Source organism: Bos indicus, chromosome 2, assembly GCF_029378745.1.
Source record: "Bos indicus isolate NIAB-ARS_2022 breed Sahiwal x Tharparkar chromosome 2, NIAB-ARS_B.indTharparkar_mat_pri_1.0, whole genome shotgun sequence".
NCBI lineage: Eukaryota > Metazoa > Chordata > Mammalia > Artiodactyla > Bovidae > Bos > Bos indicus.
The window spans coordinates 90,288,314-90,302,538 of NC_091761.1; the positions used below are offsets into that span (position 1 = coordinate 90,288,314).

General features: G+C 39.0%; 1 protein-coding gene across 2 annotated transcripts in view; it reads left to right on the forward strand.

The window, feature by feature from the left end:
• The first annotated feature begins 3,696 nt into the window (after positions 1-3,696).
• Positions 3,697-14,225, forward strand: part of CDK15 (cyclin dependent kinase 15) — a 96,398-nt gene continuing 85,869 nt past the window's right edge. For both annotated transcript variants that reach the window (XM_070770226.1, XM_070770232.1), the window contains exons 1-4: positions 3,697-3,875; positions 4,590-4,739; positions 4,941-5,035; positions 13,652-13,731. In XM_070770226.1, the coding sequence (XP_070626327.1) occupies positions 3,753-3,875; positions 4,590-4,739; positions 4,941-5,035; positions 13,652-13,731 (448 nt within the window). In that variant the 5' untranslated portion in view covers positions 3,697-3,752. The remainder of the gene's footprint in view (positions 3,876-4,589; positions 4,740-4,940; positions 5,036-13,651; positions 13,732-14,225) is intronic.

The window sequence follows — 14,225 nt, forward strand, 5'->3', positions numbered from 1 at the left end:
CTCCCATATTGCTGGCAGACGCTTTACTGCCTGAGCCATTTGCTAAGAGTAGATCTTAATTGTTCTCACATACTCAAAAGTTGTGAAGGGATTGATATGTTAATTAGCTTCCTTCTGGTAGACATTTTGCAAAGTATACATATATCAAAACATCACCTTGTATTTCTTAATTACATGCAATTTTTTTTGTCAATTATACCTCAGTAAAGCTGGAGGGAAAATCTGTTTTACAGTTAATTTATTTTTTAAAAAGAAACTGTTTTGCATTTAGTTTATTCAAATCAGGATCCAAATAAGGTCTACATATTGCATTAGTTTGTCCTGTCTCTTGACTTTTTCTTTTTTTACCATTGCTGCTTTAAGAGAAATCAGGTTTACTGACCTTTCTGATTTAGGGATTTGCTTCCTTGTGGCATTATGTAACTTTTCTGTTCTCTGTGTTTCTTGCAATCTGGTTTTAGATGCAGTTATTTGATTGGCTTCAGGTTAAATTTTTTTTCCTTAGTCAAAAATACATCACAAGTGATGCTGTGCAATTTCTATTGTATCATCACATCAGGAAGCACATAATGTCTGGATGTCCCAAATTTAGTGGAGCTAAGATTGATCTGAGGACTCAGATGGTGTCTACTTGACCCTTCATTGCAGAATTCTTTATCAATCTTCCACCTAGGGACTTCCCTGGTGGTCCAGTGGCTAAGACTCCATCCTCCCAAAGCAGGAGGTCCTAGTCAGGGAAGTGGATCCCACATGCCACAGCTAAGAGTTCGAATACCACAATTGAAGATTCTGCATGCTGCAGCGAAGATCAAAACTCCTGAGCGCAAAACTAAGACCTGGCGTGGCTAAACAAACATTAAAAAAAAATCTTTCACCTAACCATTTTAACATCCATTAATGATGGCTGCTTTGAAGTATTATTGCATTGCTACTGCTGCTACTGCTAAGTCACTTCAGTTGTGTCCTACTCTGTGCGACCCCATAGATGGCAGCCCACCAGGCTCCCCCGTCCCTGGGATTCTCCAGGCAAGAACACTGGAGTGGGTTGCCATTTCCTTCTCCAATACATGAAAGTGAAAAGTTAAAGTGAAATTGCTCAGTCGTGTCCGACTCTTAGTGACCCCATGGACTGCAGCCTATCAGGGTCCTCCATCAATGGGATTTTCCAGGCAAGAGTACTGGAGTGGGGTGCCATTGCCTTCTCCGATTATTGCATTAGGGACTGCATAATAGTGAATTTCTTACTTTTGTCATTTCTTCTGCATTTATTAGTTGGAATTCTTCCATGAAGAAGAATTTCCCCTTCATTAACTACTTGATAACCCTGGAAAAACAGTCTGTATAGAAGAGACAAAGAAAGTACTTGATTTTCCCCTTTATGTCTCAATAGCCTGAGTAATGAATTGCTGCACTAGAAACCTCCAAGTTGTCCTTTTTATTTCAAATAACTATAAAGTTATGGATTTTATGTATTTGGTGTGTGCCAATCCTTTATAGCCATTATTCTTTCTTGGTTTTCAAATCGTCCTCTCTTAAACCAAATGAGACTCTTTCAGGTTGGCTCCTATGTCCTGTTCATGGGGTCACAAAGAGTCGGACACGACTGAGCAACTGAACTGAACTGAACTGAACATGCTCATAGTTAAATTATCTGAATAATTACAATAATTATAATTATTCTTGTAAGATTCAGATATCAAATATATGTAAATATTGTTGTGATAAAAGAGATGACTCTTATTTTTTCCTTAATGATCATGTGTGTATGTGTCTTATTTTCCATCTCATTCTAATTAGCACATTATAGTGGTAATGACCTTTAGGATTCTATGAGAGAAAAAAGTTCTGTTCTAAGACTGCAAACTAGCTTGAGGTCCTGCCCTGACATGTCACTGTATTAATATATTGATCAGTTCAGTTCAGTCGCTCAGTCGTATCCGACTCTTTGCAACCCCATGAATTGCAGCACGCCAGGCCTCCCTGTCCATCACCAACTCCCGGAGTTCACACAGACTCACATCCATCGAGTCAGTGATGCCATCCAGCCATCTCATCCTCTGTTGTCCCCTTCTCCTCCTGCCCCCAAATCCCTCCCAGCATCAGAGTCTTTTCCAAAGAGTCAACTCTTCACATGAGGTGGCCAAAGTATTAGAGTTTCAGCTTTAGCATCATTCCTTCCAAAGAACACCCAGGACTGATCTCCTTTAGGATGGACTGGTTGGATCTCCTTGAAGTCCAAAGGACTCTCAAGAGTCTTCTCCAACACCACAGTTCAGAACCATCAATTCTTCGGTGCTCAGCTTTCTTCACAGTCCAACTCTTGTATCCATACATGACTACTGGAAAAACCATAGCCCTGACTAGATGAACCTTTGTTAGCAAAGTAATGTCACTGCTTTTGAATATGCCGTCTAGGTTGGTCATAACTTTCCTTCCAAGTAAGCGTCTTTTAATTTCATGGCTGCAATCACCATCTGCAATGATTTTGGAGCCCAAAAAAATAAAACCTGACACTGTTTCCACTGTTTCCCCATCTATTTCCCATGAAGTGATGAGACCAGATGCCATGATCTTCGTTTTCTGAATGTTGAGCTTTAAGCCAACTTTTCACTCTCCTCTTTCACTTTCATCAAGAGGCTTTTTAGTTCCTCTTCACTTTCTGCCATAAGGGTGGTGTCATCTGCATATCTGAGGTTATTGATATTTCTCCCAGCAATCTTGATTCCAGCTTGTGCTTCTTCCAGTCCAGTGTTTCTCATGATGTACTCTGCATATAAGTTAAATAAGCAGGGTGACAATGTACAGCCTTGATGTACTCCTTTTCCTGTTTGGAACCAGTCTGTTGTTCCATGTCCAGTTCTAACTGTTGCTTCCTGACCTGCATACACATTTCTCAAGAGGCAGGTCAGGTGGTCTGGTATTCCCATCTCGTTCAGAATTTTCCACAGTATATTGTGATCCACATAGTCAAAGGCTTTGGCATAGTCAATAAAGCAGAAATAGATGTTTTTCTGGAACTCGTAAATGTTAGTTACTTTTATGTGGACAGAAGGAGGTCGGGAGAGGGAAGGAGAGAGGGAGAGAAAATATTTCGTGCAAACTCCTGTCTCTCCACTACTGGGTAACATTTAAAGAACAACACAAGTGCTCACTAGATAGTTTTTGAATCAGTGAATGAATGGGTACCCCTCTGGGACTATTAGTTACCCTGTTACTCGAAGGCAAAGAGATGGACTAGATATCTTCAGCTCTCTTTCAGTCCTAGGGTTCTGTGGTTTCTTTGACTACTAAAAATTGGTTAGGTTGCAAATTTATTCTGTAGTCTTAAAAACAAAATACCTTCACATAAAAGGCAGGGAGAAAATATTCCTCAACATGTCCAGGAAAATCTAATAAATATCTTCAGTAATATGGATAAGCAATGCAAATTCATTAAAAAGGTGTGTACCAGTGGCACTAACTTGTGGCTGGAAGAACTTGAGTTGTGTCAAAGTTTATTCTATCCAACATTAGCTGTCTTGGTGTCCATTGTGCACATATGAAGGCAGGCGGCTGCCTTTCTGAGGTATACTCTCTTGCACTGATCAAGAAAAACTGCTGAAGTCATGAGGCTGCTCCAGGCAGAGCCCTCATGTGAGTCATATGAAAGCTCCCGCACTGCTGACCTCTGGCAAAAAAGGGAGTGAACAAGGAGAGGAGAAGCAGAGGGAGAGAGGTTCAAGTGCCGGTGTTCTCCTTGAACCTAGAAGATTATGGGTCAAGAGCTGTGTGCAAAGGCTCTGCAGCCTGGATGCAGCTGCCATCGCTGTCGGGAGGGAGGCAACGCACACAGCTGTCAGAGGAGTGCGCCTGTGATGACGGAGGCTGCGATCGAGGTATTCATATCCCAGGAGCATCTCCCTCTACTGATAAACAGAGTTCAGAGGCTCCCTTTCTGTAGCAGGGTCTGCTTTTCCTGCATTAGGACTAAGGCAATAAAAAGAAAATTCTATTAAAGTCACAAAGAATGTGTGGCTGTTGTTATCAAATTCGGGGATTTTCTTTTAAGCCAAAAGGGGAAAATAACCCTATGCTTTGGGCTGCACGAAATTCACTTGCCTTGCAGTCAAGAAAGTTATTCTCTTGAAATCTCTGAAGTACGAAATTAGCGAGCTGAACCTCAAAAAACAAGCTGCGGTATTTGGTATCCTATGGATTAAAATTTTCAGTTAATTAGCTCATGGCTATCAGCAATGCTGTACAGGAAAGTTATTCCCCTAAAGAGGTAAATTAAAGGGACAAGAAAAAGAAAAGTCTAGGTTTAACAGAAAAATTGGAACCCATCCATCAGAGAAATTTAGGTTAACCTAAGTGTCTAAAGACAGATTTTTTAGGTAAAGAAAGAATGTTGTGTTTTAGCAGTTGATATCATTATGGGTTTTTTGTTTTTTTAAAGGAACTGATGTTCAAGAAAGGTACATTTTGAAAGTGTGGGAAGCTTAGAAAACATTTGAAGAGTTAACATCAGGCAAATAAAGAAAAAGCGGTTTATGCTAGCCATTGTCTTGACTTTGCATAAATTTTATTCCTGCACTTTCCTTTTTCTCTAGCTAACAGACCTAAAAGAAGCATCATGTTCCATGACTTCATTTCACCCCAGGGGACTTCAGGCTGTGCATGCCCGGAAGTTCAAGAGTAAAAGGCCACGGAGTAACAGCGATTCTTTTCAGGAAGAGGATCTGAGGCAAGGTTTTCAGTGGGTGAGTGAGCAGCTGATGTTGATCAAGAGGAATTTAATGTGTACTTATCTAGGAAGGCTGGCCCTTTTTCCAAGACAATTACTAAGCAGACCTTCCCAAGCACATTCTGCAACGTTGTCTAATTTCTGTGGGGGAAAAAGTCAACACTAAAAAAATGCTCTTTTCTTTCCCCCCTCCTCACTCCTCATTCCTCTTATGCAGAGGAAGAGCCTCCCTTTTGGGGCAGCTTCATCTTACTTGAACTTGGAGAAGCTGGGTGAAGGTTCTTATGCTACAGTTTACAAAGGGATTAGCAGGTAAGTGACTCATTAGCTGGGAGAAACTTTAGAGATGAGGATTTCACCCCCAGGATTTGACATTATGAAGCCAGCTGACACATGGTAGAAATTCAGGACCTATGCAAGACCCCACTGTCAATATGGAATGACATAATGACTGAAGCAGCCTTGAAAGCAGACAGACTTCCCGTGCCCCAATTAAAATCAGCCCACTAAGATGTTTATCAGCTTTTCCTCCTTTTGAGTCAATTCAAATTAAACTTTCTCAATTACTGTCCATCACTTGGTGGGGAGTACAGTGGATAAGATGTCATATCCTACCTGAAACATGACAAGGGTTTCAGTAGCACCCTTGAGTTTGCTCCTTCCTTCTTTTACTTTGCCTTCTTAGAAGATACTGAAGTTGGTTTCTACAAAGTAAGACCTAGTACGCAAAGATTGATTTATCCTGGGTTTTCTACACTTGCAAATTACACAAAAATGGCTGGAGAATAAAAAAGACTGTTAATCCAGAAAGCGAATACCCATTTTGGTTAATAAAAACTATGTTAAACATATTTGAGAGAGTCATGAATTTCACTGCTTTTTCAAGGTGGGATAGTCAAGAAGGTCTGATTTCCTTAATTTACGTTACTCCAGTGGAGAAAAATAATGGCTCAAAGTGGTTTAATGTTAATTTTTAACAATTTAATATAAATACTACAAAACTAAGTATTTATTATGTATCTTAATACTTGTGGTATTGTTTTTACTTGTTAAAGGCGAGTTTGGAAGAGATACCATTTTAAATATTTTATGTATAAACAAGATTTAACTCACTTCCATAAACTATCTTAGGAACTAAGAATATAAAAAATTTCCTTCAAAATATTCATCCTAGTAACAGAATGAAAAAATACACTAGAAATATATACTCTGTCCAAGTTCACAGAGATGTATGTAACAGTATATTAATTGCAGCAAGACTTATAATAGAAAGAGTGAAAGCCTGGTTACCAATATCCATTAATGGAGGACTGGCTAAATTATTACTATATAGTGAAATAGTATGCAAACATCTAGAGTATAAGATAGACATATATGAAGAAAAACAAGTTACAGAACAATATATGATCTCATTTAGGAAAAAAAAGCACTGTTCATGTATAAATTTGTATGTGCTTAGAGGAATCTGGAAAAATCTAAAAGGGACCATTGAAAGTAGCTACTTTTAGTGGTTGAAACTGGAATGGAGGAAGATCACTCAAACTTTTCACTGTATTTCTTACCATAAAAGTGTTACATTCATAATTTAAAACAAGTTAAAACATACCATAAAGATAGATGTCAAGAAAGCATTTTATAAATTCAACATCAATTACTAGTTTTTAAACTCTGAACAAAATAGGAATAGAATGATAATTACCCATCATGACGTAGAGTAATTTCAGATCAACAACTTCTATACTTTTTCTTTGCTCAATACTACTGACATCACCATTAAGTTAGAGTAGGGCAAGACTGCCCATTATTTTCTATTGTTAAAGATTATCAGAAGGATTCTAGCTCATGCAACAAGGAAAAAAGACTGAATATAATTTTTATGGATTATAGAATTGTCTACTTAAAAAAACCCCAAGAGAATCATCTAAGAAACTTGAAATAGTGAGATAGAACAACTAGGTCATCAGTTATAAAATCAAAATATACTTGTTAACAATTGCCTTATGTATTAGCAATAAGCATTTAATGGAAAATATTGTAGGGGAAATTATTCTTAAAGTAGCAACAATAAAAAGTCATTAGCATTAAAAAATGGGCAGGATTTATATATAAGATTTACTAAAGGATATAAAAGATTTGCAAAAGCCAGAAAGGCATTCATTCTACTCGTATTTATTAAGCACTTACTATGTTGTTGCTGTTGGTTAGTCACAACTTACCAACTCAACCAACTTAACAACTAAATTAGTAAGTCGTGTCCATTTCTTTTGCAACCTCATAGACCATAGCCTGTCAGGCTCCTCTGTCCATGGGATTACCCAGGCAAGAATACTGAAGTGGGTTGCCATTTGCTTCTCCAGAGAATCTTCCTGACCCACGGATCAAACCAGCATCTCCTGCATTGGTGGGGTGGATTCTTTACCACTGAGCTACCAGGGAAGCCCTACTTACTATGTGCTAGGTACTATTTTAGCCAATAAGGATTCATTGAAGAAAAAAAGTGATAAGTACGGAGTGTATGTTCTAGTGATGATGAGAGAGGCAATAAACAAACTCTTTGACCAAGTTTGTCAAAGAGTGAAAATGTTGGGAAAGAATAAAACAGGGAAGAGGAATCGGGAGTGCCGGCATGGGGTGGTGAATTACTATTTTAAACAGAGTGGTGAGAGGCAGGCTTACTGAGAAGGGAACACTTGAACAGAGATTCTGACAAAGGTGAGGCATGAACTGCGTGGGTGTGTAGTGGAAGAGGACCTCAGGCAGAGGGAACAGCAAGCAGCAAACCCCTGAGGCAGGAGCATGCCTGGCATTAGAGGCAGTGGGTGGAAGGACTTGAAGGTAGGAGGAGTTGCAGATACAGTAGGGCCATTGTGTAGGATCTTGTAGATCATTCCAGGGACTCTGTAAGGACATTTAGATTAAAAAATCTAGTAATACAAAGATGTTAATGATTCTATAATTTAGAATTTTAATGCATTCTAAATATGTTCAAACGCTACAATAATTAAAGTAGTGTAGCATGAGTACAAGAAAAGACAGATCAAATAAATATGATTTGTAAAGCCCCAAAGAGTCACAAATCCAAATATTAGTAAGATCTAATATACAATCACTGTTCATGGGGTTCTCATGATTGTCGGGAGAAATATCAATAACCTCAGATATGCAGATGACACCACCCTTATGGCAGAAAGCGAAGAGGAACTAAAGAGCCACTTGATGAAAATGAAAGAGGAGAGTGAAAAACTTGGCTTAAAACTCAACGTGTAGAAAATTAAGATCATGGCATCTGGTCCCATCACTTCATGGCAAGTAGATGGAGAAACAGTGGAAACAGTGACAGATTTTATTTTTTTGGACTCCAAAATTACTGCAGATGGTGACTGCAGCCATGAAATTTAAAAGACACTTGCTCCTTGGAAGAAAAGCTATGACCAACCTAGACAGCATATTAAAAAGCAGAGACATTACTTTGCCAACAAAGGCCTGTCTAGTCAAAGCTATGGTTTTTCCAGTAGTCATGTAGGGATGTGAGAGTTGAACTATAAAGAAAGCTGAGTGCCAAAGAACTGATGCTTTTAAACTGTGGTTTTGGAGAAGATCCTTGAGAGCCCCTTGGACTGCAAGGAGATCCAACCAGTCCATCCTAAAGGAAGTCAGTCCTGAATATTCACTGGAAGGACTGATGCTGAAGCTGAAACTCCAATGCTTTGGCCACCTGATATGAAGAACTGACCCACTGAAAAAGACCCTGATGCTGGGAAAGATTGAAGGCAGGAGAAGGGGACGACAGAGGATGAGATGGTTGGATGGCATCACCAACTCGATGGACAAGAGTTTGAGCTAGCTCCAGGAGTTGGTGATGGACAGGAAAGCCTGGCATGCTGCAGTCCATGGGGTCACAAAGAGTCGGACATGACTGAGCGACTGAACTGAACTGAAATGAAAGGAGTTGAAAAAGAAAACATACAAGAACTAGAAGAATAAACAAGGGAAGTCTATATAACTTTTGGACTGGAAAGGTCTGTCTGTACATAACACTGAAGTCAGAACCTATTAGGGAAGATTGGACATGTTCATGGTTGCCCATCTATCCAAGTACATTCTGCTGCTGCTGCTGCTAAGTTGCTTCAGTTGTGTCCGACTCTGTGCGACCCCATAGACGGCAGCCCACCAGGCTCTGCCGTCCCTGGGATTCTCCAGGCAAGAACACTGGAGTGGGTTGCCATTGCCTTCTCCCATGTGTGAAAGTGAAAAGTGAAAGTGAAGTCGCTCAGTCGTGTCCGACTTGTAGCGACCCCATGGACTGCAGCCTACCAGGCTCCTCCATCCATGGGATTTTCCAGGCAAGAGTACTGGAGTGGCTTGCCATTGCCTGAGGACCCCTCAATTCTGAGCTACTTCAATAGAGGTTCACTGAAACAGTTACCATGGTCAAATTGACACAGGTAACCCTAGATCAAAATATAATGTGATCCTTCATCATAGGTGCTCTCAGCATCTTTAAAATGTTGATGTATAGCATGACTGTCTAAAAAAGATTAAGAAAAATTTTAAAGTAAAAGCATTTTCTAAACATATTTGACTTCCCTGGTGGTTCAAATGGTAAAGAGTCTGCCTGCAATGCAGGAGACCTGAGTTCAGTCCCTAGGTCAGGAAGATCCCCTGGAGAAGGAAATGAAAACCCACTCCAATATTCTTGCCTGGAGAATCCCCTGGATGGAGGAGCCTGGAGGGCTACAGTTCATGGGGTTGCAAAGAGTCAGACATGACTGAGTGACATCATTTTCACTTTCATATTTGACCAGAAAATTTTTAGCATAGGGGGTGGGGAATATTTCACAGACCTATTCTCTGAGTAAAGCATTTTGGAAAATACTGAATGTCATAAGAAATTGAAAGTTTAAAATTTCAAAGAAATAATAAGGCAAACAAAAGAAATTGGTAAGAGGTATATGCAAAATACCTCCCCCCAAAATGGACAAATAGGGAAACTACAAAAAAACATAAAAGACCAATAAGCTTATAAAAATTCAGTTCCACAAGTAGTTGAAGGAATAGAAATTAAAATGGAATCATCCTTTTAATCTTTTAAAAAGACCAAAACTGAAGATAAAGGCATGCACCTGATAAACAAGCCCCACATTTGTGGAAGTATGTCAAAGGGACCCAGAAGCCAAGGAAAGGCTCCCAAGGAACAAATGTGGAAATTGAGCAACAAAATAAAATAGTATTGGGTTGTAAGCCAAAGTATAAAATGAGTACCTGTGAGTCCAAAGTGCTATGAATAAGTAGTTTGGTTGATTAATAAATGGGAGAGAAGAGGCCATTTCCAGACAATTTAAGTCACTATTCTACCTTCAAGCTGGCAGAGCATAACTTTCTACTCTTTAAGTGTGGGCTACTGAGAGTGACATTCCCCCAAAATACAGTATGGAAAGGGATTAGGGCGAGAATGAATTTACAGTGAAGAAACCTGATAGATATTACCTGAGCCAAGTGATTAAGGCCACATCAAAAGTCATGTATTATGATGACAGCATGTACCCCAACACAATGTGACAAAACCAAAACCCATGACCATGGTCTAATCATAAGAAAAACATCAGAAAAATTCCAATAAAGAGGTATGCTACAAAATACTTGACCAGTACTCCTCTAAATTGTCAGTGTCATCAAAAACAAGGAAAGTCTGGGAAACTGTCACGGCCAAGAGATGCCTAAAGAGACATGACAACTAAATGCAATGTTTGTCCTAGATGATATCATAGAATACAAAAAGGACATCAGGTAAAAACTAAAGAAATCCTGGTAAATCATATTTCAGTACCGAAATGTATCAAGTCAACCTGTTGCATACCTTAAATTTACAGGGTTATATGTATATACATTGTATATGAGTATACAATGCTATATATCTCAATTTTTGAAATGACTAAGAGGTAAATTGATTTTCATACATTTATACATATCTAGAAAGAATAGTTTCTGTGGGAAAGCATTTTGAAATGAAATTGGAAAGTTGTAATGTTATTTTAAAAGGAAATATGCAACAGCAGATGAATTTTTTAAACTTAAAAATCATCTACTGTGTAATCATTCCATCACTTTGGCATAGCAATATGCACACGTGCATTTTGTCTTTCACTTGCACGTAGATTGTTTAGTTACAAATATGGTGTGCTTGCTGTTATGTACTCTATTTTTCATATTATCATAAACTTTATGGCTTTTTAAAATTTAATTAATTTAATTTTTTAAAAGACCATACTGAGTCTTTGTTGCTGCGTGGGCTTTTCTCAAGCTGCGGTGAGCAAGGGCTATTCTCTAGCTGCAGTGGCCTCTCCTGTTGCAGAGCACGAGCTCTAGGGCATGCGGGTTTCAGTAGTTGCAAGGTGTGGGCTCAGTAGTTGTGGTTCCTAGGTGCTAGAGCACAGGCTCAATAGTTGTGGTGCATGGGCTTAGCTGCTCTGTGGCACGTGGGATCTTCCCAGACCCAGGAATCAAACCTGTATCTCCCCCTGTATTGGCAGGCAGACTCTCTACCACTGAGCCACCAGGGACGCCTCATGTTTCTTTCTATATGCCTCTGGACTTAACTTTTGTTATGAATGCAAAATATTCTACTATACTGATGTACCACACATTTTTTAGCTGTTTCTCTAATGTTGAACGTTTCAGTTATTTCTTTTTTTTTCTATTGTAACTAACACAACAATGTCTTTCATTACTTGGAATTATTAAAATCTTTGTTAATTAACATTATTGGGAAAAATCCCGAGTATGATAATCTCAAGGCTTTTCATATGTATGATCATGTTATGGTGGTGGTTTAGTTGTTAAGTTGTGTTTGACTCTTGCAAGCCCATGGACTGTAGCCTGCCAGGCTCCTCTGTCCATAGGATTCTTCAGGCAAGAATACTGGAGTGGGTTGCTATTTCTTTCTCCAGGAGATCCTTTCCACCCAGGAATTGAATCCAGGTCTCCTGTATTGCAGGCATATGTTGCAATACTGAGCTATGAGGGAATCCCATGATCATGTTGCAAAGTGGAAGTCATTCAGTCATGTCTGACTCTTTGTGACCCCATGGACTATATAGTCCATGGAATTCTCCAGGCCAGAATACTGGAGTGGGTAGCCTTTCCATTCTCCAGGGGACCTTCCCAACCAACCCAGGGATCAAACTCGGGTGTCCCGTATTGCAGGCGGATTTTTAACCAGCTGAGCCCCAAAGGAAGCCCAATAATACTGGAGTGGGTAGCCTATCCCTTCTCCAGTGGATCTTCCCAACCCAGGGTCTCCTGTATTGCAGGTAGATTCTTTACCAACTGAGTTAGTTATACTCTCCCAAATTTTACCAATTTACAGTGCAACCCACAAGAAGCAATACAATTTTACTGCAAAAAACCCTAAAGAATTCCTAATAAACTATGGACTTTAGTTAATAATTATATATCAATATTGCCTCATTAATTCAACAAATGTATGATACTAATATAAGTATGATAACAACAGAAGAAATTGGATGTGAGGTATATGGGAACCTTTTGTACTATCTTCTCAACTTTTCTGTAAATCTAAAACTGTTCTAAAAAATGAAATATTGAAGCAATAACAATGAAAAGCAAGGAATCTGTCTGGTGTCAGTCAGTGGGTGCTAGAATGGCCAGCCTCATGACCAGTTAGTGGTGCGACCACTCTGTGACACAATTTGGGAACATGTGTGCAAAACAATAAAAACTTGTGTGCTACATACTCTGATTTAGCAATTCTATCTCAACCCTGAAAAAATAACAGAGGCTATGTGAAAAGACTTATGTGCAAATACAAACAAATATGATTGTCAGGGTATTTTTATAACAGTCAAAAGTTAGAGACAATATTAAAATATTTGGATCTGGCAAAACACATTGTAACATATTTATCTGATAAATGTTATTATTAAATATCACATAATACAAGAATGATTAGAAGTCAAATGGAGAAAAAACTAATAATATGATATAAAACCTACTGTATTAAAAAAAAACAGTATAGTTACACTTGCATTAAAATCGTCTCTGTTTTCTGGCATTTAGCTCACATCAGTAAACAGAACAATGAATAACTGGAGAGTAGGAGGCGATGGAGAGAGAGAGAATGGTGGGACTGGGCAGGTTGGCACCCCACTCCAGTACTCTTGCCTGGAGAATCCCATGGACGGAGGAGCCTGGTAGGCTGCAGTCCATGGGGTCGCTGAGGGTCAGACACGACTGAGCGACTTCACTTTGACTTTTCACTTTCATGCATTGGAGAAGGAAATGGCAACCCACTCCGGTGTTCTTGCCTGGAGAATCCCAGAGACAGGGGAGCCTGGTGGGCTGCCGTCTCTGGGGTCGCAGAGATTCAGACACGACTGAAGTGACTCAGCAGCAACAGCAGCAGGATCCGATTGTAAGAATTTGACTTTTATTCAGGATGAGATGTGGAGACAATGTTGGGTTTTGAGCACAAAAGTGACTTGTTTTGACTTTCACTTTAAAAAGATTCCCTGGACTACCGTTGGGAGAAGATAGTGGGGGTACAAACATACAAGCAGAAACTCTGTAGGAGTTCATTACAATAGTTCAGATGAAAAATAAGGATGGCTCAGTGGTAAATAAAAGGAACAATATACATCGGAATATGAGGATGGCTTTGTTGGGTTTGTCTTCTGTGCTTTCCTGAATTCTCCATCTTTTCTGTAATGAATATATATCACTTTGGTAAAGAGAAAGCAATGGTTTGATATATACATGTGACTTTTAAAACTTTTTATTTTGAGAAAATTGTACATTTTATATGCTGGAATAAAATTTGAAGCAAAGTTACTTTTGTTAAGCCATCTCTAGTATAAATTGCTACTATGAGGCATGTCGACAAATGTATGCCCTTTCCCCCGACTCTTCCAGGATAAATGGACAACTAGTGGCTTTAAAAGTCATCAGTATGAATGCAGAGGAAGGAGTCCCATTTACAGCCATCCGGGAAGGTAAGAACAGTAGAGTGGACCCAAGAGATGTTTTAAGTTTTTGATTCGATAAAAACACATTGAATCTATCCATTCAGCATCTAGCTTTTATAGAAGTAATGTTGTAATTGCAATTTTATTCTTCACACCAGTTTTCCAAATCATTTTATTACTTACTCTTGAAGAAATTAGAATTCAAAACTATTATATTAATTGACCCAAACTATGAACTCAGTGAGTATTTACTAAATATTGTCTGTGAGCTTGGTCCCATGCTGCGTGCTAAGGCCATATCTATAAAACCCTAGAAATATCCATACAAAGGAGAAAATTAATGTACTTACAAATCCTCAGTAAGCAGCTTACCTGAAAATAAGTTCTTTAGATAGTATTTGAAAAACTCTCTGGAAAAACATGTATTTTTAGTGTTATGCCTATATTTTCTCTGAACCTCAGGTGGTAGAGCAAGTAGATGAGAAGTCTGGTGTCGGTAGGACTTGGGCTTGAATCTTAGA